Below are 25,319 nucleotides of genomic sequence, written 5' to 3' on the forward strand. Positions count from 1 at the left end.
AGGTTTTGATCATGGTGGGGGAAGAGGAGAAGCTGCAAGACTCCTGTCGTCATGTGGCAGCCAAGGAGGGGAAGGAATCTCATTCATTGTCCCAGAGTGATGGAGAGGCCAGTCTACTGTGGTCCCTTAAACCAGCATGGCCACAATGATTGTTGAGACCACTCCAGGCTGATCTATTTATCCCCCTCCACCCCTGTCTCTTTTTGTTTAAATGTGCATCAGTGCCTTATGTCCCATATAGTGGTACCTCGGGTTACAGATGCTTCAGGTTACAGACGCTTCAGGTTACAGACTCTGCTAACCCAGAAATAGTACCTCGGGTTAAGAACTTTGCTTCAGGATGAGAACAGAAATCGGGTGGCGGCACAGCGGCAGCAGGAGGCCCCATTAGCTAAAGTGGTACCTCAGGTTAAGAACAGTTTCAGGTTAAGAACGGACCTCCAGAACGAATTAAGTATATTCACTGTATTCTCTGCTCCCCACACACCTGCCCACTGCTTCCTTGATGCCTAGGAAAGATCTCCCAATATTGGCCTCTAATCCCATAACCACATTGTCTATCCTTTCTGACCCTTGTGTTATCTGTCTTTCTGTTGTCTCTCAGGGATGTGACACCCTCTCCACTTTAATTTTTTAATTCCTCTTTGAAAATCTACTTTTTCCTTCCCAGGTTTTCACTGCTTTGACCTCTCCTTTCTTTGTATTTGTATCCTTCTCTAATGCCAAGGAGCATGGATGCAGGTGATATACCAATGAGTCCCTGCTTATTTTGGTTGCTCCATTATTCCCTATGGCAGCAGTAGACACCAAGTGCACAACTGAAGGCCCTTAAAGCAAGGAGATTTCAGGTGACCTAGACCAGGCCAGGAGCAGGTGTGTATAAAGGGGGAGGGAGCTGAAATGATTCCCCCAAAGTCATGGTGTTATCCCTAGTCAGGTTTTTCAACACACAGCTGCAATCCGACTGCATCCTGCCATCACTCCATTACACAGAATCACATCCTTAACTATCCGTTCTGTTATTAAAAGATTAGATTTAATATATCCTCCCTCAAATTATAGTTCACCTGAGTAGATAATTAAAAGACTATTAAGGAAGATATGTTTTCATGTGTTTTCACACCTACTTCTCTTGTGATAGCAGGACTGCAAAAAAAATGTTTGCAAAACAGCTCCCATTTTTTATTTTGGCAGTGCAGTAATTGCTGCTTGTCATGGCTATCCATAGGGACTTCACTTTTTTAATGATAATGACATTTCTCAGGAAACGTGAGCCAGAAGACCAGAAAGCACTATTTGGGTGACTAAGGGCTCCATCAGATTGCCTATTTATTGAGCACATATCTGCATTTGTTTGTGCAAAGCTTGTGCAGAGGTCAGAGTGCTTTAGTGAGCACTCGTTCTGCTTTATTTATAGGGAGGTAATACATTGAGCATCCCTCCTGAATCATCCTGATATGCTTTTGGGATGTTTGATTGTCTTCCCGTTACTCATTCATCTGTACTTTCATTTCTCCACCATTTTTCTAGCATCACACACACAGAAACACACACAGACCGGGGGAGGGGGAGAGTGCGCCATGTAAAGTACTCTTTTATATAGAAGCTATAAAGGTAGTTTGTGCCCCCAAAGAGCTGAGAATCTTACACGATGACAAGACACAAGAGGAGGGAGGAACAGACAAAAGAGTGGGCTGGCCCTGTGGGAGGAAAACTCCTTGCAAAGGTTCTCATTATCGGATGAAGATGGCTCCCATGCTTGCCGCTAATAATAAAAGCTGCTTCTAAAAATATGGTTGTATAAGTGCAGTAGGCCTGTGCGGCCTTCTCCTACTCCCTTCGCATCAGAAGGCTGTCAGTCAGTCTCCAGGAAAGGTCTCATGTGGATTTCCGTATTTCTCATTTGCTTGAAGGGCTCTTGGGGAAGAGGGAGCAGCACAGATCCTTGCAGGCTGCTCAGTGCAGAATGGCAACCAGTAATCAGCTTCCTGGCAATAATGAGCCAAAGTCACGACTAGACAATTGTCATTACCAGTAGCATCCGTGCAGGGGCACCGACTTGCCCCCACATTGAGGGGGCCAGGCGTCGCGTGATGTCATATGCCAAGGGGGCCTGGAGATGCCAAGGGTTGAACCTGGAACATTCTGTCTGCAAACTAGTTACCGTACTTTTCTGTTGCGCTACACCTTCCCTGTGTATCCCATCTGGAGAAAGGTGGACTAGAAATGTGATAGATAGATAAATAAATAACCACCTCCAGCAAACAGCCAACATAATATGTATCACTGAGTAGAGCTACTTATTGAAGATGCATCCTGATGTAAACTTCTGCATGGTGTTAACTGAAGACCAGTGCTGTTGCTGCTGGGTTGTCTCATTTGACACTCTTTATAAGCCTTTGTAAGACTGTGAAAGGCAATAATGGGCAACGGCTACTGACCCCATGTGATTGTATGATGTTGCTAATTTCCCTGAAAGATTAGCATGAAGAAGTCCTGCTTCACTTCATCCAATAATTCCAGAACAGATGAGGAAAGTTGCCCATGCCATGGGCCTGTGATATGGTCCTCCTGTGCTGGATCCAGCTGGAAAACTATATACAGAGTCACCTTCATTGTACAACAGCAGTTAATACTGGGAGGACAAACCCTACCATTAGGCAGGGTGAGATAAGCACCTTAGGTGCCAGATACTGGCAAGAGGGGCGACAGCATTTCCTGGCTGTTTTCCCCGCATTCACCCCAGAACCACCACTATCCCATACTATTGCCTCACAGCCTGCTCCCCTGCCTCCAAATCAGACTTGCTACTTCAGATGCTCTGGAGGACTTAATCCTGTATAGCTCATGTTGAAGTAACTGCCAATACAGTCAGCTTTCCTATGTGGAACAAGGAGAGAGCGCCATCTTGTCCTCTGTTTCAGGCAGCAAAATGCCTTAGGCCTGAAGGCTGGCCAAGGGTCCTAGTAGTAGCCCTGCTAACTGTTAAGCACATTTCAAGACTAAGTTGGGTAGCTTCTCCCACCCCTCCCCACCCCCACCAACATCTAAGAAGATTATGGGAGGACGGCTTCAAGAATTAAAGAAGGATACAGTTAACATAGTGCCATTTAAGCACAGTTGCTATCTTGTTGGCATCAATCTGTCTCAGGAAGCAATGGAAGAGTGTGCCTTAGGGGGTAAAGTCAGACCATTGCAGAGTTACAGACAGTGCTATTTTTCTGGGGGGAAAGGTGGTGGCACTCACCAAGGACACCTGCCTTGTTCTCTTAGAATGGCAATGGTGCCCACCTGAGAGGTGCTGGAACTGAGTTCTGGCGAGTTCTGGTTGAAAAAAATGTCCTTGTTACAGACCTGCTGTGGCTGTAGAGACTGATACAGAAGAGACATGTTTTATTGCAGATGGGCTAGATGAAGCCATCCAGTTTTGCTATCACATGCACAGAAAAATGCTCAGGGTCAGGGTCACTTTGCTCTTGAGTTGACCTTGACTTTGGCAGTTTCTATTTCTGCCACCAAGATCAGGAAAAAGATGACCACCGCTTGAAACCAGCACAAGAAGTTCCATAGAGGAGGTAGTGAAGACATGAAGCCCATCACAGAAACACCTTCAGATGTCCTTGTCTGCTGTGCACTACATTTATTGAGCCAGTAGAGTTCCTGTAATGAAGCTAATGGAAAAGGCAGCAAGATTACTGAGATTTCTCATTTTTGGAACGAAAGCAGGAATATTCCTCCTGTCGTCTTGCTTCCCTTATTAAGGTAACATTATTGTGCATTACGGTACCAACTTCCCTAAAGTGCCTGAAGACATCCTGTCAGGAGGAGTTGCTTTTCATGTCGAAGCTGTTGGCGGGCTTTGTTTTGTTTTTTTGCTTATCCTGTTTAATGCCAAGAGGCACATATAATACAGAGAATTCGTTCGGAGCCCAGATCAAATATCAGCCGTTGTGGTGCCAGGCTTCAGCTCTGTGATGAGAGGGGAAGTAATTGGATCAAGGTGTTCCACCTGAGGCAAGCAAATAAGCCCCCTGGGTCCCCAGACTCTGAAAACAGCTGTTGACTAGGGGGGCAGTCAAACAGCAGCGGGTCACCTGGGCATCCTTTCATTAAGATGGTAATTGAAAACCAGTTCACAACAATGGAGTCAGTGTAACTGCCTGCCCACGCACAATTCCACAGAGGAATATGCAGATTCCAGGGATGGCGCTGCAGCCACATTCCAAGGCTTTTGTCTCAAAAACATCTGGAGACTGTCCAGAATGCCTTCTGTCTAGGTTACATATGGTGGAAGCGAGTAACTCCAATAAGGAAGTGTGTGTGTGTGTGTGTGTGTCAAAACAACAACAGCACAAAAACACACACCCAAAAAACTCAGAATAGAAGAAAGTGTGCTTCATCCATCAGATCAATCACATCCAGAAGCTCTGCTCCCAGGGGTGTTTCCTAGTCTGGCAGACTCCAAATGGCAAGTAATTGGTTAGACACCAAGCAAGTACCCAAGCTGAAGACAGGCAATAGCTTTTAATGGTAGGTCTACAGTTACGTAGTTACAGCACACGAGCCCTGCCATTTCCAGCTAGCAGTATTTCATGCCGTAGGGGTGAACCCAGCCCAAGCTTTAGAAAGCAGCTGCCAGTCAGAGGAGGCAGAAGATGTACTTGGAGGAGGAGGAGGAGGAGGAGGAGGAGGAGACACCATTAGGCAAATGGATGAGTGGCTACTGCTGCAATGGGTAAAGTGGTATTTTGTGAATTGTTATGAGTCGTTGCTTTGTTGTATTTTAAGGACTGTGCTATTTTAGGGATGATGTGCATTCTTTTTACCTTACCGGACTTTGTTGTTAAGAGCCGCCTTATTAAATAAGCATGAAGCAATTCCTTTTCTCCTGCTGTCATTTCTGTCAAAGAGTTTTGTCACTTTTTTGAAGCTCCAGAAATCTCGCAAAATTTGTTTGATGAAAGAAGGCTGGGGGTGAGGCAGGGAGGGACGCGTGCCAAATGTGCAGACCATATGCAATGGCTCAACTGCTAATGTGTTTCCCCTATAACTCCAGGGTTTCCTCAAAGGGTTACAGCTCGGTTGTAGAGCATTTGCTTTGCATGAAGAAGCTTCCAGGTTCAACCCCAGCATCTCCCCTGCCTGAAATCCTGGGGAGTTGCTGCTGGTCAATGTAGACGGCACTGAGCTAGAAGGAACAATAGTTGGGATCAGTATAAGGCACCCTATGGTGGCGCTGTGGTCTAAACCAATGAGCCTAGGACTTGCCGATTGGAAGGTTGGCGGTTCAAATCCCCATGACGGGGTGAGCTCTCATTGCTCGGTCCCTGCTCCTGCCAACCTAGCAGTTTGAAAGCACGTCAAAGTGCAAGTAGATAAATAGGTACCGCTCCAGCGGGAAGGTGAACAGCATTTCCGTGTGCTGCTCTGGTTTGCCAGAAGTGACTTAGTCATGACCCGGAAAAACTGCGGACAAATGGCGGCTCCCTCGGCCAGTAAAGCAAGATGAGCACCGCAACCCCAGAGTCATTAGCGACTGGACTTAACTGTCAGGGGTCCTTTACCTTTATGGTGTTCCTATTATTAGCACAATTTTCTCCCCTCAGTTCTACTTCTTCTTCCATCCTGGTTTAGGTACTTCTCAGGGGTCATACGGTGAGCAAGATGATGTCACAAGAGTCTGTAGGCAATTAGATTTGAAATGTGATGATGTCACAGAGGGCAATTGAGAGCAATTCAATCCTTATGGCAAAGAGTGATGGGAAATCTTAAGTTGTTTCAACTCAGCTGTGGTACACACACACACACACACACACAGGCCACCTTCTTTAAGGAAGAAACTCCTTTTAATTACTAGTCAAACACCTCAAATAATCCAGACAGATGCTTCCCTTTTATGCAAATTGGCACATAGCTTTACCATTGTGCCATAGTGTTCTAATTCTAATTACAGTCTAGCCAATGATCCTACTGGGCACACCTCTCTCTCTCTCTCTCTCTCTCTCTCTCTCTCTGTTACTCTGTTACTTTATATATTTTATCTCACCCAGAATCTTTTTGCTTCTTTTTGTCATCTTTTTTTCTGTAGATCTGCTTGGCAAAAGCACTGGAGCCAAACATCTGAGTACAGGACGGATTATGGGCAATTCTAGCTAAGCTTCCTCAAAGCTTACAGATGGTTTTCAAAACCTCTAGTTCTCCAAACGAACTGGACTCTGTCCATTGCCGAAAGTGTCGCCCTGACATTAATGGGGTTTTTTTCTGATTTTGAACCACCCCTCAACAAACAAAATAAAAATCAAAGCAAGGTGATTAAGGTCTTCTTTGGGGTACACAGTTTTTGATTTTGAACCACCCCTCAACAAACAAAATAAGAATCAAAGCAAGGTGATTAAGGTCTTCTTTGGGGTACACAGTTTTTGATTTTGAACCACCCCTCAACAAACAAAATAAGAATCAAAGCAAGGTGATTAAGGTCTTCTTTGGGGTACACAGTTTTTGCACTCTGGAAGTTTCTCATCACTGAAGGATTCAAATTATGTTGCTTTAGTTTCTCCAATGTTTAAACACGCAAGCTGATCACCCTCTCCATTAACCTACTGCTAAGCAGAAACTTAGTTGGAAATGCCTTGCAGGCTGCAAACTGGCAAACTAAACCAACTTACACAGCTGTTGTTATCTAGCTATAAGCAGGACCGGGTGCCTTCTGTAATCACAATTCTGCACTAAGGTAAATTATATGATAAAAGCTATATTCTGAAACCTGTATAAATTATGCAATTTTGCAAGGCTTCCATCATTTGCACGATTCTGTCTCCCTTTTTCTGTTTTACTTTTACTATTTCACACAGTCTATTTCTGTTTCTGCTGCTCATTAGGAGGGGCAAGGTGTATGCGGGGCGTATAAGAAAGAGGCAGATTTAGGGGAGCGGAACCAGTTGCACTTGGGTGTGGAGCTTCGGGGCCAATGCAGGGGGCACCACAGCTATGATTTGGAATGAAGCACAAAAGGCATCACACAGGGTGTCGCTGTCATTTGAGATCCCAAGCTCTGCCCCTGGAGAAGCCCTGCTCTGTGACTAATGGAAATCGTATTTAGTAACTTATATGGGCTTTTGAGTAGAGATGTCACTATTTCATACGTCCTTGGCGCAGAATATTTAGCTAGCTGAATACAGTAACCACTGAATAATAGTAACTACTGGCTGCTTGCTTTGAAAGCAGTCACTGCAATATTTATGCTACCATCAGTACCGTACTGATGCACAGGGTATTGTTGTACTGGTTACAAGAGCTAGCAGGTAACGTTACGATTCCCTATCCGTTTTTGACTTAGTGCAGGAATATCCTAGCCAGCTTTTATGTTGTTAGACAGAAATCAAATAGAATGTTCCTTCCAGCATTTCAGCAATGTATTTCAGCCATATAGCTGCTTTCATTCAACAGAAGACACCCCAAGGTTGCCAATTGCCACCCTGTAAAAAATGTGTTTGCACGGTGTCTAAGGTAGCGGAACTGCACCAGGCTCTTTACAATTGCTCATATACTGATCAATCAAGCTACCCAGAAAACATACAGTCTTCTTCTAAAGCGGTGCCAAAGGGCTGGAACAGACTGGTAATTTAAAATAACTACCAGGTTGTATGGTTATAAAGCCTTAAATGGCTCAGGACTGCAATACCTCAAGGACTGCCTCTCCCCATATGAACTGACCCTGTAATCATCATCTAAGGCCTTTCTTAGTGTGTCTCCTCCACAAGAGGTCTGGAGGGTGGCAAAACAAGAATGGGACATTTTTGTGGTGGCTCCCCATTTGTGGAATGCTCTCCCCAGAGAGGCTCATATGACACCTTCATTATATATCTTTAGCTGCCAGGTGAAAACTTTTCTATTTAACCAGTCTACATCCTTTAAAATGTCTTTGTGGGAGAGGGGTTATTGGTTGGTTGTTGTTTTTATTATGTGTTTTGTGTTCTCATTTTGTATTTTTATGCTGTGAACCTATAATCTTCGGAAGAAATTTAAATAACTATGTATCTGCACCCCTGCTCACTTCACTTCGCTCACTGGCTGTCCCCCTCACCATTACCACACCTCAGTTACTATTACTATTCTTAAGATATTAGCATTATTTTTCACATGGTGTTCCTTCACTAGATTGGAACCTCAGCAGGCATTCTCCCATGAACCCTCATTTCAATAAACTGGTGCCAGAGTTGCAGGACCTATTATTTGCCCATAATGGAAAGTGGTGTTTGGACTCATAAGGGAGTATCAGGAGTACCCCCAAGTTATCTACTCCCTCCTTCAGAGAGAGTGTGTCCTGAACCCCTGGCCTACCTGGCAGTAAGTTGGTATGTCCGCAGTCCAGGGTCAATCCACATGCCCAAAGTCCAGTCCAAAGCAGAGTCCCACAGAGATCCTGGTGCATCCAAGCTGAGGTCCATCAAACATGGGCAAGTGAGCAGACACAGCACGGTGCTTCCCTTTTGTACTTTGCATGCTGATTGCAGCATCTGGGCTTGACAAGGCATGTGACCCTCACCTGCTCCAAGCCTGCCCCAGCTGAGAAATCACACACCTCCTCCCAGAGCTAGCGAGCCCCATCTGGCCAGATAGGGAGCTGGGCTGTGGGCCCTTGCCTACCTGAGTCTCATAGAGTGCCTCTCTCACTGCTCCCTATGTCTCAGAGCCCACCGTGTTCATGGAGACGGGGGCCACTCTGGTGATGGGTGCTGCTGCTCTGGTTCCTGTGCACGGACCCCCATCCCCTCGTCATCCTCTGTCACCCTGAACTTCCTACACCAACCTCTCCTTCCCCATCCCCAGCTTGCCCCGGTGTGTCCCAGTCCTGGCCACACCCCTTGCCGGGATCCTCTTCCTCCTCTGCCAGTTCATAACAGAGTGTATCTCCATCAAAAGCAGCAACCTCCCAGGCATCCGGTCTTGGGAACCACCCATCAATAGTGCCACAGTCTTCTCTGAATTTAGCTTTAGTTTGTTGACTCTCATCCAACGAACTGAGGCAGTACAATGTTCCTGCACATCCACTGCCACACCTGCCTGTGTAAAGCAGAAGTAGAGCTTTGTTTCACCAGCCAAATCTGTACTATCCCACTAAGCCCCTTGACGCCTCACCCATTTCAAACACCCATACTCCTCTCATGATTACATCCCTCCCTTCTGGCTATTTTCTCTCTGCTTTCCCACTCACTATTTAAGGTGTTCAGCTTGTCTTACTTCTTTTTCTTTTGAATGCAGTGCATTTTTAGATATTCTAGGGGGTGTTTTGCTGCCATCCAGAATTCTGGAATTTCCACTGTTGCTCAGTCAGTGTCTGATGGTCTAGCTTTCAATGAGATTTCAACCAACATCATGCCGTTGTGACAATCCGTATCATTTTGAGACCCTGCAGAAAAAGCAAACGCCATCACAAGGCTGGAGGAATGGGAAGTCTCTGCAAATCAATATGTAGAAGTGACACCCGAGAAAATGCTGCAAGTCAGAACGCACAAAGAAAATGAACAATACAAAATAGCATGCTCTGTTTTGTAAAGAGTAACCTCCAATCTGGCGTAGCAATTGAGGGATGTTATTTCAAAGTAATACTAAGAAAGCAAAGCCAGGGGATTTGATGTGCAAATGTTTCATGCGCTCCTAAAGCCACAGCTCCTCCCAAGCGGCCTTTGCCAAGAAATACATTACAAGTGGTATGTTAAGTACAAATTGTAAAGTATTTTGTATTGGCTTTGCCATTTCTGATGTGACAAGCACTGAGAGTAAAAACTGAATGCCAGGAAATCCTTCACCCTGCTTACAATTAGTTGGCTCAGGCCTAGCTCTTGCTGAGAGGCCAAGCTTCTACCAGGGTTATGCCATTTGAGACTCCTGGTTGGAGATCATCTAATGGAGTCCCCACAAACAGAACAGGCACAAAAGATTCCTATACATAGAAAACTACTGTGCCAGGTAGAAGGCGAAAGGTATGATCTTTCTCCTTCATATCTAGTTGCAGGGAGCTGGATCAGGCCAAAGGCCCATCTAGTCCTGCAATCTGTTTCACACATTGGCTACCCAGCAGCTAGTATACAGGGAGTTTGAGGTGGGGTTTGTTTCTCTTTTTTTGCACAAAGTAATGCACTATTTGTATAGGTTAACAACATTCATATATTACTCAAATTAAAGACTGCTAAGTGCTTTACAAAAGACAATCTAAAATATTCATTAAAAGTAGCAACACAAGATAACATCGAAACAAGTTACATAAAATGTAAATATAACTTTAAAAATACAAATATTAAAAATATAAAATAAAAACAGCAATTTAAAAACTATTATACTTACTAAAATTGCATGTTAAAATTGTATGCTAGAATTACATATCTGCTAAAATGATATGTGAGCTCCAACCTTTATACCCCAGATAGCGGTTTTCCCGCTTTGATTTTATTTTATTTTGCTTAACTTCATGTAGGAGGAAGATATTCTTTTCTCTTGCAGGTGTCAAGAAAGTACTTTCTGCTAGGATGAAGCCTTCTGCCTCACTCCAGTGCAACAAAAAGTGAGAATTCATTATGATGGTTATGTAAATAGGTGCAGGTTCGATTCTTAATGGTTGGGGTTACCCAGTGGCAAGAAACATGTCTAGCCTCACCACAATCCCAATGGTTCCACTGAGCCCAGTTCTTTATCTTGTTCCCTACACATGAAAATGAATGCCACTCATGCCCCCAAAGATGAAGTTGGTGCAAATTACAAGCAAAAGGGTCAAGATTAAACTTTGGAAAGAAATTTATGATAGCACAAACTAGTTCATCATGAAACAGACAGCCTTGGAATCTGTATATTTTCTTCAGTAGAGGTTTTTAAGCAGAGAATGGACGACCACCTTGTTTGGACGCTGTAGTCCTGGGTTTCTTGAATCAGGAGTGGTTGGACTAGATTACCTTTGAAATACCTTCCAACTTTTTGAGTCTTGAAATTTTGCCTTGGCTTGCTTCATATTTTCTAGCAGCTTTGCCATGGTTTTCTTCTGTTCCACTTCTTATTAGAAGTTCTGTGGTATCTTTCTGGAATCCCAAGCACACCCTGCCTTTCTGAGGCAACAGAAACTGGGAGCCTCTCCTTTTTTGCAAGTAGCTTCTAAGTTGACTTTACCACATGACCCTAAGGCTGTGTACACACTACACCTTTAAACTACATTTGAAACACATTCTTTCCCTCAGGGAATTCTGGGCACTTTAATTTACCTCTCAGATTTATAATTTCCAGCAGCTCTTAACAAACTTCAGTGCCCAGAATTCTTTGAGGAAAAGAATGTGTTTCAAATGTGCTTTAAAGATACAGGGTGTTCACAGCCTGAAAATGAAAATCTCGGAGGTCCATCCTGCCACCCGAACAAATGAGAACAGGGGATAATCATGAGTAGTAAGAAAGGGTAGTAGCGAAAAAGACACAAACCACTTTTAAAACCAGCCTTTAGGGGTCATTGCAAAACTGTCCATATCGTCTGTAAATTAAGGGAGTTCCACTACAGAGAGCACTCATTTTATCCCTCTGTCAGAGTTGAGCCTCCCAGTCCTAGAGTTACTCCACATTGATGAAACATTAGCCCAGGACACAAATATGTCTAAACTGACAATCAGGTTTCATAAATGACTTTGAAAACAACAGCATTATAAAATGTCAGTCCCTGAACTAAATCGATTCCCTGATGGGTGCCCTTGCAATCTCTAGTTGCCAATCTAGGGGTAAAAGGGAAGCATGGAGGAATGACTACTTGTGGGCTCTTGTGTATAAGAATGGGGGAACCCTTTCAAGCTCTTGATGAAAGCTGCCTTCTAGGAAAACTACTTTACCCAGTAGAAGGCCTTGAACAAAGTTTAAAAAGATGTGATGTTTATGTTCTGGAGTAGGGCAAGTAATAAGGGTTGACCAACTACTTCTTATTTGTTTCATACTTCAAAGGTAGCCATGTTGGTCAATAGGGGAAAAAACTCAAATTTCACAGTGTGGTGACATCTTTATTAGGACCAACCAAAATGTCATAAAAGTGAGCAAGGTTTGAGTTCTCCAGAACTTTCCCCCAGGCAAAACAGAGTGGAGCGAAAAAGATGGCATGATGTTAAAGCCACAATATATGCCCTTTGAAACTACCTTAAGAAGGAATACAGGGCTTGTGAAGACTTGATTAGATTTTAGCAATTGCTAGTTGTTAAACAGTTTTTCAAGATACACTAAGGTGTACTGGGCCAATGAAACAAAAAATGGATGATTCCTCATTTAAAACAAACAAACATCCAGTGGTTAATCAGACCTACTTGTTCAATTTCTACAATCCCACTTTTTTAAAAAAAACAAAAACATATTTAATTTGTTTCAAACATCCCCTTTATCAGCCTTAGCAGATACAAGTGACTCAGCATTTATTTACTGCAAGTTCATATTTGAGTTGTAATTAAGTAAGCAAAGACAGAGTCCTATGCACACTTGCCCTCAGAGAATGTTCCCACTGAAAATCAGTGGGTTTTATTATTTCTGGGTTAATGTGCATAGGATCAGATTGTAAGCAACCCACATTCCTCTTTTCTACTCTGTTGCACCTAAATGGCAGCAATCAAAACTACTCTGACTTTTCTTCCAGTTCCAGTATGTTGCAACTTCATCCCTGCTCCTTTCTTTCTCACCTTAAATAAGCAGGTTTGGAGTAGAAAGCTATTTGGCATCAACTATCTCTTGAGCATCCCTGTGAGTCATTCAAAGGGGTGTGGGCCAAATGAATATTATGCCAATTATCTCATAACCCAATAAACTTTTGGCTGATATATGATTCAAGTACAAAATCACATATGTACCAAGCCAATTACAAAGTGTGCACAAATTTCAAATCTTAAAGTAGATGGAAGCAAAGGCCATATGACTTTTTCATATATGGAAATTAATTTCTTGAAACACGCAGGCTCCCTTTGTAAGGCAATGTTGTTTGTACTTTGGTATCTTTACCCAAATATAACAATATTGCACAAGAAAGAACCCTTAGAATGAAAGGATGGCATTCAACAAAGCTTTACTCTGAGTAGATTAGGGTTGCTATATCCCCCAAAGTGAAAATCTTTGTTGTCATACGTCCAGGTTTTCCAGGACATTTTACCCATTTGGACACCATTTTGACGGTCTGGGAAAACCTGGACATATTGCAGCCCTGCAGTAGATACATTGAAGTTTATGAACCTAATGCAGTTGTGTTTGTTAAATTTCAATGCACAGAACTTAGTTGAATGCCACCCAAATATGTTGATGTTCCTACTCATGCAGATTGGATTCTGCTGCTAATACACAACATGCCATACTCATAAACCAGCCCCCCTTCCCTTCAGATAGCATTCTTCAATCTCTCAGCTACTAAGGTGTTTTTTTCCAAAATCAAGGTTATTTCGTAATTTTTATTGAGTGCAATTTTCAGTTTTTAGTACAATATTTTTTTGAAAGTTACTGTTACAAACTCTGACAATTTTGACACAATCAACAAGTTGAAAGGGAACGAGGGAAATGTACAAGAAGGCGCAATCCTTTACAGACATCTCATTGGCTATGTACACGGCGGGGGCTCTGTTGGCTGGGACAGTGCATGCTACTGCGGGAGGACTCTTCCTTCCTCTGCTCATCGGGATGGAGCATGTTCTTGACACGAGAGCTTGGCATCACCCTCAGGAGGTCAAAGCTCATCTGCAGGGCATGGCCAGCTTGCCAGCGGAAAACAAGGACAGGTCTGCGGTGGTAAGCTTCGCTGTCAGGGCTGGCCTCTTTCCATGTCCTTCCGGCATCAAACAGTGGCATAAAAGTGTTCCTAAACAACAGCGGGCAGAAACGAGAACAAGAAGAACAACAAAAGGTTAGCTTTTTAGTTTTTAAATTGTGCACACTCTTATAGCATTGTGAGGGCAGACATATTGATGGTGGAGGAGGAAAGAGGAGTCCTATCTGTTCGTTGTCACCTATTAATTTTCACCTATTACGGTAATTTTCATCTATAATTAATCAAAATTTTATATTGACTAAAGCGATGGCAATTTTAAAAATGAAGTTATTTATTTAATGTATTTCTAAAAATACAGATAAGCACCATCTCATAAGAGACGATAAGCACCCTTCTATCTCACTCTGAAATGAATGATGCCCCTATGAAGAGGAAGTCTACCATAATAAATGTGTCACCTAAAGACAATCCCCCCCATAATAATTGTTTCAGTTCTGTGCAGATTCATGCAGATGGAAACATATAGGATCAATCAGCTAGACTTTATTTATTCAGGTGACAGCCCTAGTTTTAGCAATGAGTACTGGCACCATAATATGTTCTTTCCATTGGATTATAGTTGCAGAAGCTTCTTGCTACTGCTTAGGAACTAACTACTACATTAAGTACTACTACACAGTGCAGCTCCCCACTATGCAGGGGTGTTTGAGGGTTCTGGTACAACTCTATCAGAATATATGCCATCATTATTTCTTCTGGCACATGAGATTCCCTTCATAAGCCCTGCCCCAGCTAACTAGCTTCCCAGGAGATCTATGATTTTATTGGTTCTGTAAATGCTGCAATACTGCCAAAAGGTAGTTCAGAACAGTTTTCAATGTCTTTAGAGCACCTCTAGGGTCTCCTGTCCCTGAATTCCCTTTTTTTATCATTCATTATATTTTAATGAATTTCAAAAATTTCACATACACATTCCAACACATAAAAACTTGTTATTGTGTTTATTTCAACTTCCCCTCCTGTTTTCCATGGTGTTTTTAATTTCTCACCCTTGCTGCACCCTATCACTTGTCCCTGAATTCCTGACTGGCTGGCAAGATCTGCCATCTAAACTCACCACCATTATATTACATGCATATACTGGAACAATATGAATGCACACACATACACACAGAGTCTGTATATTGCCATCTATGCCTTCTGCCTACTCTACTCTAGCCTACCTTTTCATTTTGAATGTACAACTTTCCTACTAACTTTTTCCAGAAATCAGCACTGAGTCAAAGGAAGTCCTGACCCAAATGCCTTTAAAACTGGTATCTTGAACCCAGCTTTGGAGTTTCTAGCCCATGTGTCTTCTTGACACCTTTCCCATCAGCCCAAAAATAAACTACAATGTTTTCTAGTGCACTGAGAGTTGGGGCTAAGCCAATGCTCTGTGCTTGTGTAGGAGAATCAAGCTCTCAATGACAGCATCTCTTCACACTGATCCAGTCCCTCTCTCCATTCTTTACTTTTTTACTTGGGGCAGGAGGAGGGCAAAATCAACAAAGCTGCCTATATCATCCTCAGCCTCCCTGCATGACTTTTCTGTGATTGTGCTATTAAAGCAATCTGTAAAGGGTGAATAATATTACAGCAATAATGTACTTGGCCCTCAGCTACATTGATTTCTTTTCATGTTTCATTCGTAGGAAATCAGGTGTGGGGGGCAATATTCCCCCCCTTTCCCTTTTCTCTTTGGAAATACTGTGGTTTTCCTTGACCGCCCCTCCTCTGGTTTGATGCTAGGCAGAGGAAATTACCCCTTGCCTCCACTCTTTGCTACAGATTAGCTCCAGCTCTTGGATATGTTTGCTGAAATCTATGCCTCTAGGCAGTAGAGTTAATAACAGGAGAATTGACACCTCTATTGCCCTAATGCCAGCATGAGCCATAACTTTAATAAAACAGGGTTTGCTTAATGTTGCAGCAGTAATAACCCCTGTCCAAGGTTGCCTCCTTCCCCCTTTGTAATTCTCTCAGAAATGGCGCAAAATTGGTCTGCATTTTACCAAAAGCTCTGCATTGCTTTGGTGCCCACCTTCTCCTCAATTTGAAGTTTGTGATGGGGCTTGAGAGTCAATAATTTGTAAAATGGTTTAGGAAGTGCAAACACCAATTTACATGGATTTTGAGAACCTTGATTCACCACATATCCCTTGCTTCTGCATTAAAGGGGTGAAGAATAATCCTTATTCCAGAAACACCAGACAGATGTATGCACCAGAGAACTGAATGCTGAATTATCTGTTAGCCTTGCCCTGGCCCACTTGTGCCAGGCCGTCTGCCTTTTTCATTCTTTTAAGCCCTGCATATAAGGTGAAGAGCTGTAGCTCAGTGGTAGAGCTCAAACTTTGCATGCAAAAGGTCTCAGGATTGATCCCTGGTGCCTCTCTCCAATCTCATACCCTGGAGAGCCACTGTCACTCAATGTAGATAACACTAAGCTAGGTGAGACTCAATATAAGGCAGCTTTCTGGGAGAAAAATTAGACCAATGTGCTGGACAAAAGCGGAATAGGTGGCTCTCCTAAGGAGTTTCTGGTACAGATGATTAAGGTTGTCTCTTAAAGAAAGAAATGACGCATCATCCGCTTGTGTAGTTAGTCCTGAAAAGAGCAGCAAAGGGTTGCCTGTTACCCATGCTGTAACAGAGAAGTGTAGCCCAGCAGCAAAATCCCATTATTTAGCCACGTCAGGGGGGCAAAGATACTTTTAATATACAATTGCACATTGGAAACATAAAACCGCCACATTAAATAGCAAAGCAATTGACCGCTGTGTCCCCTTGCCTAGCTCCTGATAACTAGGGGCTGCCAACACAATTATACTGGGGCTTGTGTTCCACCATCCTAACTTACTGAAGCTTAAAAAATGTCCCTGCTGTGCCTGACATTTTGCTTCTCTTAAAATTCATCATCTTTTGGAATCAAATCATTTTTGCAAACCTAGGTAGTAATGAAACTTTTATTTATTAATCTGGGATTCACATGGGGGAGAAAAGGAGAAAGGGGGAGGGCAGAAACCAGTCAGAGAGAAATGCAGAACAGGGAAGCTTGTGGAAATTACCCGACAGGGAAAAAGATAAGTGCGTATGATAGGGTTAAACAGGCAAAGCTTAACATGAATAAAATCTCAACTGAAATCAGTGTGATTTACTTCCAGAGTTTAGAAGCAGGGTGAAAGGAAGACAGGAGTGTAACCAGAGGATAGGTGTAGAGTCTGCAGAAAGGTATGCCAGATGGAGCCAAGCGTATGTCAGAAACTGAGTTTTACAGCCCAGTCTAAACTGGAAAGTACATCCTATTGCTTTCAATGAGACATACTCCTAAATACATGTGCACAGGAAAAGATATCCATCTTTATATATCTTTATATATCTTGGGGTACTCTGAACTGAGCCAACTGTGCCTCACTGCACTCCTGCCTCTAAGACTGCACCCCACCAACATCAAAGGCAGGATACAGATTTTGCCTCCTCTGCAACGGTGTCCAAGTGCAGCACTCTCCCCCATAGAAAGGAATGTCATCCATTCACTTACATGGAGAAATCAAAAGTATGTGTTCAGGAACTCTACCTCGCCCTTTGCCTCTGGTAATACCAGTGAAGATTTCCCCCAACTGCATTTCAAATTACAGCTGGTCTATTGTATCTCCTAGGGCAAAATGGGAATCAATGATGATGATGATTTTGCATTATTTATGTACTGCTATGAATCTCTATGGTGCATTACAAAGCATAAGAAGATAAATCCTTACCTTCCCCAGACACCTTGCAAATTAAAAATTGACACAGGGGAGGGGGGGCACTGCATATAGGCACATGCAAACAGGGAAGGATATGGGTTTATTTCAGTTACCCGTACTTAGGAGTAGTTACAGTGCCTTGGGAGGACCAGGCAAATGTGGCTTAATTGAAAAGATTGGTTTTGAGGAGAGATCTGAAGGCAGGAAGAGAGGCAGCATCCTTCAGATGTTCTGGGAGAGAGTCCTGAGCTTAAAAGGCATCAAGAGCAAGCAAATTCATTTGAGGGGGCAGAAGATCTTTAGATGACTAAAGAGTGAAGGTCACAGGCAGGGCTGCCACAGGATATGATGCGACCAGAGAGATAAGAAAGGGCAGTGGGAGTGTAGAGGGCTTTGAAGACAAGCGCAAGGAGTTTGTGCTTGATCTGGGAGAAGGCCAGAAGCCAGTGTAGGGATTTAAGGAGGGCAGAACCATAAAGGAGATGAATGATTTTGGCAGCAAAGTTCTAGACAGAAGGGGGTGGGGACTGAAGCAAGACAACGAGTGGACCAGAGTGGAGACAGCAGCAGTTGTCTAGGCGAGAGCTGACCTAGAGTAGTCAATGAAGGATACAAAGGGAGGAGATTGTAAAGGGAAAATCAACATGACTTGGCAACAGTACGACAGCAGGCACAGAAGGGAGAGGAGTGAAAGATAAAGCCAAAGTTTCATTCCTGGACAAGAGGAGGGTAGGTGGTGACATTTTTAATAGATACAGAAAATGATCTGAGGAGAGGTGGAGTGCTTAGATAGCAGTATGAGACATTTACCCTCGAACATGTTAAGTTTAGAAATCAATGAAATGTCAAAGTAGAAATATGAAGCAGTTGGAGATGCAAAACAGGAGGGAGACAGGTCTGGACCAGAGAGGTGTAGCCAGCTGTCATCAGCATGTAGGCAGTACTGAAAGCTATGGGATTTTATGAGGACATTCAGGGCCGGTGTGTCAAAGGAAAACAGCAGAGGGCCAAGAACAAATATCTGATATAGCCATGAAGAGGATGTTAGAGGGGATTTTCAGGAGGGCGCAGAAACCAGATTGTAGGGGTCAGGAGAGGAGCTGGAGGAAAGGAAGTTGAGGCAGTGGAAGTAAGCAACAAGTTCCAGCTGTTTGGAGACAAAGAGAAAAAGGGAAATTAGTTGGTAGATGGACAGAAAGGAAGGGCTGATGCATTATTATTATCTTTTAAGGACAGAGGAACCTGTGGGATACTTAAAAGCAGCAGGAAATAAGCCAGAAAGCAGGAAGAGGTCGATAATTTATATGGTGGAAAGGCAGGAGAATGAAGGGGCAGGTTGCAAGAAAGGACAGGATGAAGGAGGCACAGGGAGAGGTGGATTAGGGGTGAGGTGAAAACCGAGCCAGCTCCTATCTGCCTCTGCATGCCTCTGTAAAAGAGGTGATTTTTATACATACAATGTGAACGGATTCTCACGTTTCTAAGACTATTCCTTGCTGATAGCAGTAGCAGACATAATAATCTATCCTTGAGCTCAGACCTGCAGCCTGCACAAGACTGTTCCACAAGAGACTATGATATAGCTAGCAGTGATAAAACTACACTACTGAGATTTATTTGAGATTAAATGGTCCAATAAAAGTACAAAATGTTGTTAACACGTCATATAATCTCTAGGCCAAACAGCACCCCCCTGCTTCAAATCTTCATGTGGCGGAAGCAGCGCTGCAGAATGGTGCACAGATGTTGTTACCCGGCTCCAGTGTAGAGTCAGTGTGGCTTCTGTGCCACAGTAAATTGCAAGGAAAGGAGGGGAATGCCAGCTGTACAGATTGAAAACATGCCTGCAAATATGGAGCAATCCTGGAATAGGGTAGGCAAGATGAAAGGGTGGGGAGAGGAAGAAGCCAGAGCAGCCACTGTTGCCTCTAATTGTTCATACAAGCACTCCCTGGTAAGTTGCCCTAACAATGTCATCTCCCTAGGGAATCCCAATTGTCAGCTGAGTGCAGTTTCACACTTCACAGGGAGGATAATTTGACAGCCACAATTAACTCAAATGGGGCTTTGATTCTATGAAGGGAGGCCATCGTGTGGTTAAAAGTTATATATATAAAAAACAACTGTTAACACTGCTCCCCACCAGGTGTGTATGAGACAAAGCTCATTAATTTCCAGAAGTACTTGAGAGGGAGAACACAGAGCAAAGACACAAAGGAAACTGCAGTATGGAACATAGCTCTCCATGCGGGGACAGACTCCCCTTGGCTTTTGCCATGACAGATGCAGAGTACAATTCAAAGTTCTGGGAGAGGCTGAACATCCCATTGGCAGGCAGTTGACTCATTCCTCCTAGAAGAATGTGTGCCAAGAGGAACATGTTCAAGAGGGCCAAGAATAAAAGAATCAGCACAGCAAATATAGAGATGAGGTTATTCTGGATGGCCTCATTCTTTTGTGACTCTTTCCTGTGAAAAGGCAGGCTGCACAATCCCTGCACGTTCAGACTACAAGGAATGAACTGAGGAGGAGGGAACAGGATTGTAGCAGTAGGCCCTGCTTGCACACACAATCCAAATATTATGCCTCATGCACCAAGCCTAAACAGACACTGGCTCTCTGTGCAATCTGAGGACCTGTGAAACTTCACATATTCCGGCTGTTTGTGCACAGGCTCTGTGAACTCAAAGCCAATGCAAGAGAAGAGTTTGGCGCTGACCTCTGCAGTCCCACTCACCCTACTGCATGTTCAGTGCACACTGACTGTAGTGCACATAGCCACATTAAGACCTCCCTGAGGTTCAACTACAAAATTCGTTACAATGGACCTTGCAAGATGACAAAAATCTCATGCACCAACCTCTGAAAAGAAAACAGAACTTTGACAAATAGGATTTTTAAATGCTTATTGCATTTGCCCTCACATTTTGAGCATGTGGCTCTTCTTCTGTTTTTTACTGTGGCATAATTGAGGCTGATAGAAAATGAATCCATGGCAGGGAATCTCAAGCTCTTTCCCACCTGCTAGTTCTCACCTACAAACTCCCCTCTCACCAATGGGAATGCCCTGTGCAGATGGAAATGTAGGTCAAGAACATTGCTGGGAGAAAGTGGTGAGCAGAGGTCATTTCCCCCACTTTCTGCAGCAAATCACTTTCTTCTTGCAAATGAGAAGCATAGGCTTGGTTTTGGAGACATGTTAAAATCTGCTCTCTTAACCTTTTGACATTTCGTGGAATTTAATCTAAACTTTACCTTACAATCTACACATTTGCATCTCACTACTATTTAAGAACTTCCAGGAATGTTTACCTTGGGTTTTATTTTCTCCTCTAAACAAGTCATAAAACTCTTAAGAAACATTCTGTATGAACTAAACTAGGCAGCCCTGCAGTTCCTCCCTTTTTATTTGTTGAATAAGATATACTCTGATATGACTCAGAATTACTAAGGAAGGGAGCAACAAATGAAGAATCTTAAGACTGGATACAGTAACCAGATTTGTTCTCCACTTCTCTGCAATTTTCAGTAAGTCAACAGCCACTCTAAAATTGATGAGTTCCTAGTACTTTAGATTCCATAATATCTGGAGAGTCTGTGAGATTTAACAGTAATCAACCATAGATCATAGATATGATGAAAGGAATTTGCAAATAATTCTTGTTACTCCCTTTTTCCCAGTGTGTGTGTGTGTGTGTGTGTGTGTGTGTGTGTGTATGTGTGTGTTCTAATTTGCTACAGATTCAGTGCTTGCTTCCTAATTACTGGACTCACTTTCGCCCTAACAATGGCATTATATACTTGCTTTGATAAAAACTGGGAAATGTGAGGAAAGTAACTAGCACTATCAGAAATGCAACCATTACACAAATAAGATACTTGTGTTTTTAAAGTACAGCATCTACATGGAGAGGGACAAGCCGTGTAGCCCTTGTTAAATAGTATCTGTATACTACAGTGCAACTCCAGGCTTAGGGTACAAAACACACAGATTACTCGACAGTCTACAATAATGACAGCAACTGTGGTCTAGTTATGTTTGGAGGAACATACTCCTCAGCACGGTATATTGAAAACAGGATAATAGAATCATAAATCGTAGAGTTGGAAGGGACCACAAGAGTAATATAGACCAACCCCCTGCAATGCAGGAATCTCAACCAAAGCATTCATGACAGGTGACCATCCAACCTCTGCTTAAAAACCTGCAATGAAAGAGTCAACCACCTCCCGAGGGAGACTCTTCCACTGTCAAACAGCTCTTACTGTCAAAAAGTATTTCCTGAGGTATAGTCAGAATCCCCTTTATTGTAACTGAAAGCCATTAGTTCAAGTCCTACCCGCCAGAGTAGGAGAGGACAAGCTTACTCCATCTTCCATGTGGCAGCCCTTTAGATATTTGAAGATGGCTATCATATCTCCTCTCAGTCTCCATTTTATCAAGCTAAACATGGCCATGTCTGTTTATGTTTCTCCCTCAAGTAGATCAATGGAAGAAGTAGACATTCTTGTTATATTTTTCATAATATGTTCATATCACCTGTCTCATCACTACCACAGCTCTTTCCCATTAACTGGAAGTTCAGCAGAAGTACCACATATTTTGGCCTGTGAGTCACCCCATGACAGGGACAGAGAATAGTCACAAATCTAGAAAATGGGATGGAGATGATAAACATGGCAGAGCAGAGCATCAGAAGTGGTATTGTGACATGGCAATAACACTGAAGAAAGGCCTAGGTAGAACAAGCTAGTCAGTTCTTCTGCACATATAGGCCTGGTTCATATAACATGATAAGCCAAACTATTGTTTACTTGAACCACACAAGACATATGGGCTCCTGGAAATGAGCTTGCAGGTCCTTTGGTATTTCCCTGGTCCTTCTTACTGAATCATGATGAGCATTGGACTACCATGCCATCTGAACCAGGATTCATAGTTAAGCTCTCTTGTTATGTACTGAGTTGAATAGGATCCAAAATGCAGCAGTCTGATTGGTCCTAGAACAATAGGATTCAGAATGTAGCAGTCTGATTGGTCCACAGGAGCCACCCAATCCAGCTCCAGGTGGAAGTGAATCTGCAACCTGATTGGCCTACAGGAGAATCCCAGAATTAGTCAGTCACATAGGGCCCATTATGTAAATAATGTATATAAAGCAGACATTCTGGGGGAACTCCCATTCCTCCTCACCACTATGAGCTGAATAAAGAGCATGAAATCCACTCTCAACTCTGAGTATATTTCATCTCTCCTCACTAACCATGAGTTGTAGTCAAAGTTTATTATTTGCTGTGGTCTGTTCTTAGCTACAGTACCACGTGTGAAGTTTAACCATGAGTCCTGTTTGGACCTACATGCTAAGCCAAACCTTGACTTAGTTCAGTGCAGTATGGGAGCAAACAGGCCCAATGACAAACAAAGTGGCCATAAGTGTTTCTCCAAGATCCCACATGTACACACTGTCCTGAGAAACAACAGTTTTGCTAATGCAAACCAGACCGTGGAGTGTGAGCTAGAATAGTCAGGTGGCCTTGCTATAGGCTGTTAGCCAGGAACCAAACTCAGAGCATATGGGAGAAAGGGGAGATGTTTACTAGAGCACACTATCACACAAAGCCACTGGCCTCCACTTGTTCCACTGTATTTGGAGTATGCTCGAAAGGAAGTCATGGTGACCACTGGTCTTTCCTTTAATGTTGAACATCAAGATATCTTTCTCCCTTCAAACTAAACCAGTGCATCTATTCAATGGAAGAATGGGGAAATCGGGGTGTGTGCAAATCCCAAATTCAGTTCTATATGCCCCTTCCTAAAAAGTTATTGCAAAAGTTTGTTGTTGTTTTTTTAAAAAAAATCTGAAAATACTATTATTTATTTAAAGATGGGCTAGTGGTGTCCTGTACCAATTACTCATCTTCCTGATAGTCTTTGGAAATCACAATTTGCATTTTAGATAAGAAACTCTCCAGGCATCCTCCTCCTGCAACACAGTTCTTGGCATGGGCTATATTTCACGCTGTCAGTCCCACTCATTGCTAATTAGCATGGAGAATTGCAGTGATGTTAACCATAATTTTCATCCCTTCTCCCCACCTTCAAAACAAGGGTTTGGTTACCTAATGAGACCCCTGAGGATAATCAGAAAGAAACAGGGACAAATTCAATCATGGCGCAGCTCTGGTAACTTCAGTGCTATTACTAGCAGAGGGAAATAGTTCTAAAGGGAAAAAATAGACACAATACACTAGTGGGAAAGCGAAATAAAAAGTAAAGAAAGGGGGAAATTATTATTTTTTTAAGTCATAGAAGGAGTAATTTGGCATAATATGCAAGAACACAAGATGAAGACTGGACATTTGGTGTAGCTCTGCCATTAAATTTGGCCACCGGGTCTCTATTTGTCACACTGAAATTTTAACTTAAAATGGGGAAAAAATGCTTATGTATTGAAAATGGATTTTCCCAATATTTTACAAATATCACACCTGACTTTAAAAACGTATGAGATAAGAACTATTTGGGCAATAATGATGATAAGGATATGCTATATAATTTCCAAATGCACTTTTAACTTCCTCATATGTGGAGCTGGGATTTGGAGTCTGGTTACATGTCGCAATCACCACCTGAGAAGTAGCCAGGGTGTGACTATTGAGTATCTGAGGCAGGCTTCCCCAGCCTTTTTGGCCAGAGAGCACATCTCAAAATTTGCAGGATTGCGGGCAGCACCAGTCACACAATAGCTGCTAAGGGGTGTGTGTGGCGTAACACTAAAAGAGAGAGACAACTACCCCTGACAACCTTAGGCTTACCATGGGAAGTCAGTGACGTCTTTGCTGGTCCTGAATCACACAGTATTGATTTTGCATACACACTGGTGCTGTTGCTGTCTAATAGCAGCAAGGAGCATTTTTCAGCACCAGAATGAATACATACACACACACACACGGTGGTCATGCCTTACTTTTATTTCACAGAAATCATTTAGAAGGTCTCTGTACATCTTGCCCTATAACTTTCCTTCCAAAATAAAAAAAATCCTTCCAGTAGTACCTTAAAGGTAAAGGTAAAGGGACCCCTGACCATTAGGTCCAGTTGTGACTGGCTCTGGGGTTGCCGCACTCATCTCGCTTTATTGGCCAAGGGAGCCGGCATACAGCTTCCGGGTCATGTGGCCAGCATGACTAAGCCACTTCTGGTGAACCAGAGCAGTGCACGGAAACACCATTTACCTTCAGCTGGAGCAGTACCTATTTATCTACTTGCACTTTGACGTGCTTTCGAACTGCTAGGTTGGCAGGAGCAGGGACTGAGCAACGGGAGCTCACCCTGTTGCGGGGATTCGAACTGCTGACCTTCTGATCAGCAAGTCCTAGGCTCTGTGGTTTAACCCACAGCGCCACCCGTGTCCCTAGTAGTACCTTAGAGACCAACTAAGTTTGTTACTGGTATGAGCTTTTGTGTGCATGCACACTTCTTCAGATATGTGTGCATGCACATGGAAGCTCATACCAAGAACAAACTTAGTTGGTCTCTAAGGTGCTACTGGAAGGAATTCTTTAATTTTGTTTCAACTACGGCAGACCAACACGGCTACCTACCTATTTCTTTCCAAAGTGTTAGAAAAAAGGAAAGTCAGAGTCTAGGCCCCATGCCCAAGGGCACCTTTGAAAGCCTTCATGGGCACATGGCACCCACTGGCGCTGGGTTGGCAACCACTGATCTAAGGACACCCTCTGGACAATCAGCAGTCAAGGACACCTTGGAGTGA

The 25,319-nt window shown here is 43.1% G+C and overlaps 1 protein-coding gene across 13 annotated transcripts in view; it reads right to left on the minus strand.

The window, feature by feature from the left end:
- Positions 1–13,422: 13,422 nt before the first annotated feature.
- The window catches only part of EPHB1 (EPH receptor B1), a 344,460-nt gene continuing 332,563 nt past the window's right edge, over positions 13,423–25,319 (minus strand). For 11 of the 13 annotated variants that reach the window (XR_014526935.1, XR_014526936.1, XR_014526937.1 and 8 more), the window contains one exon: positions 13,423–13,846. Coding sequence is in view for 8 of the 13 variants with exons in the window: in XM_083506364.1 (XP_083362490.1) it covers positions 13,582–13,846 (265 nt within the window). In the remaining 5 variants the exon portion in view is untranslated. The remainder of the gene's footprint in view (positions 13,847–25,319) is intronic. The other 2 variants (XR_014526938.1, XR_014526939.1) reach the window with 1 other exon arrangement.

The sequence above is a fragment of the Podarcis liolepis genome (assembly GCF_965112155.1).
Source record: "Podarcis liolepis genome assembly, chromosome: 5".
NCBI lineage: Eukaryota > Metazoa > Chordata > Lepidosauria > Squamata > Lacertidae > Podarcis > Podarcis liolepis.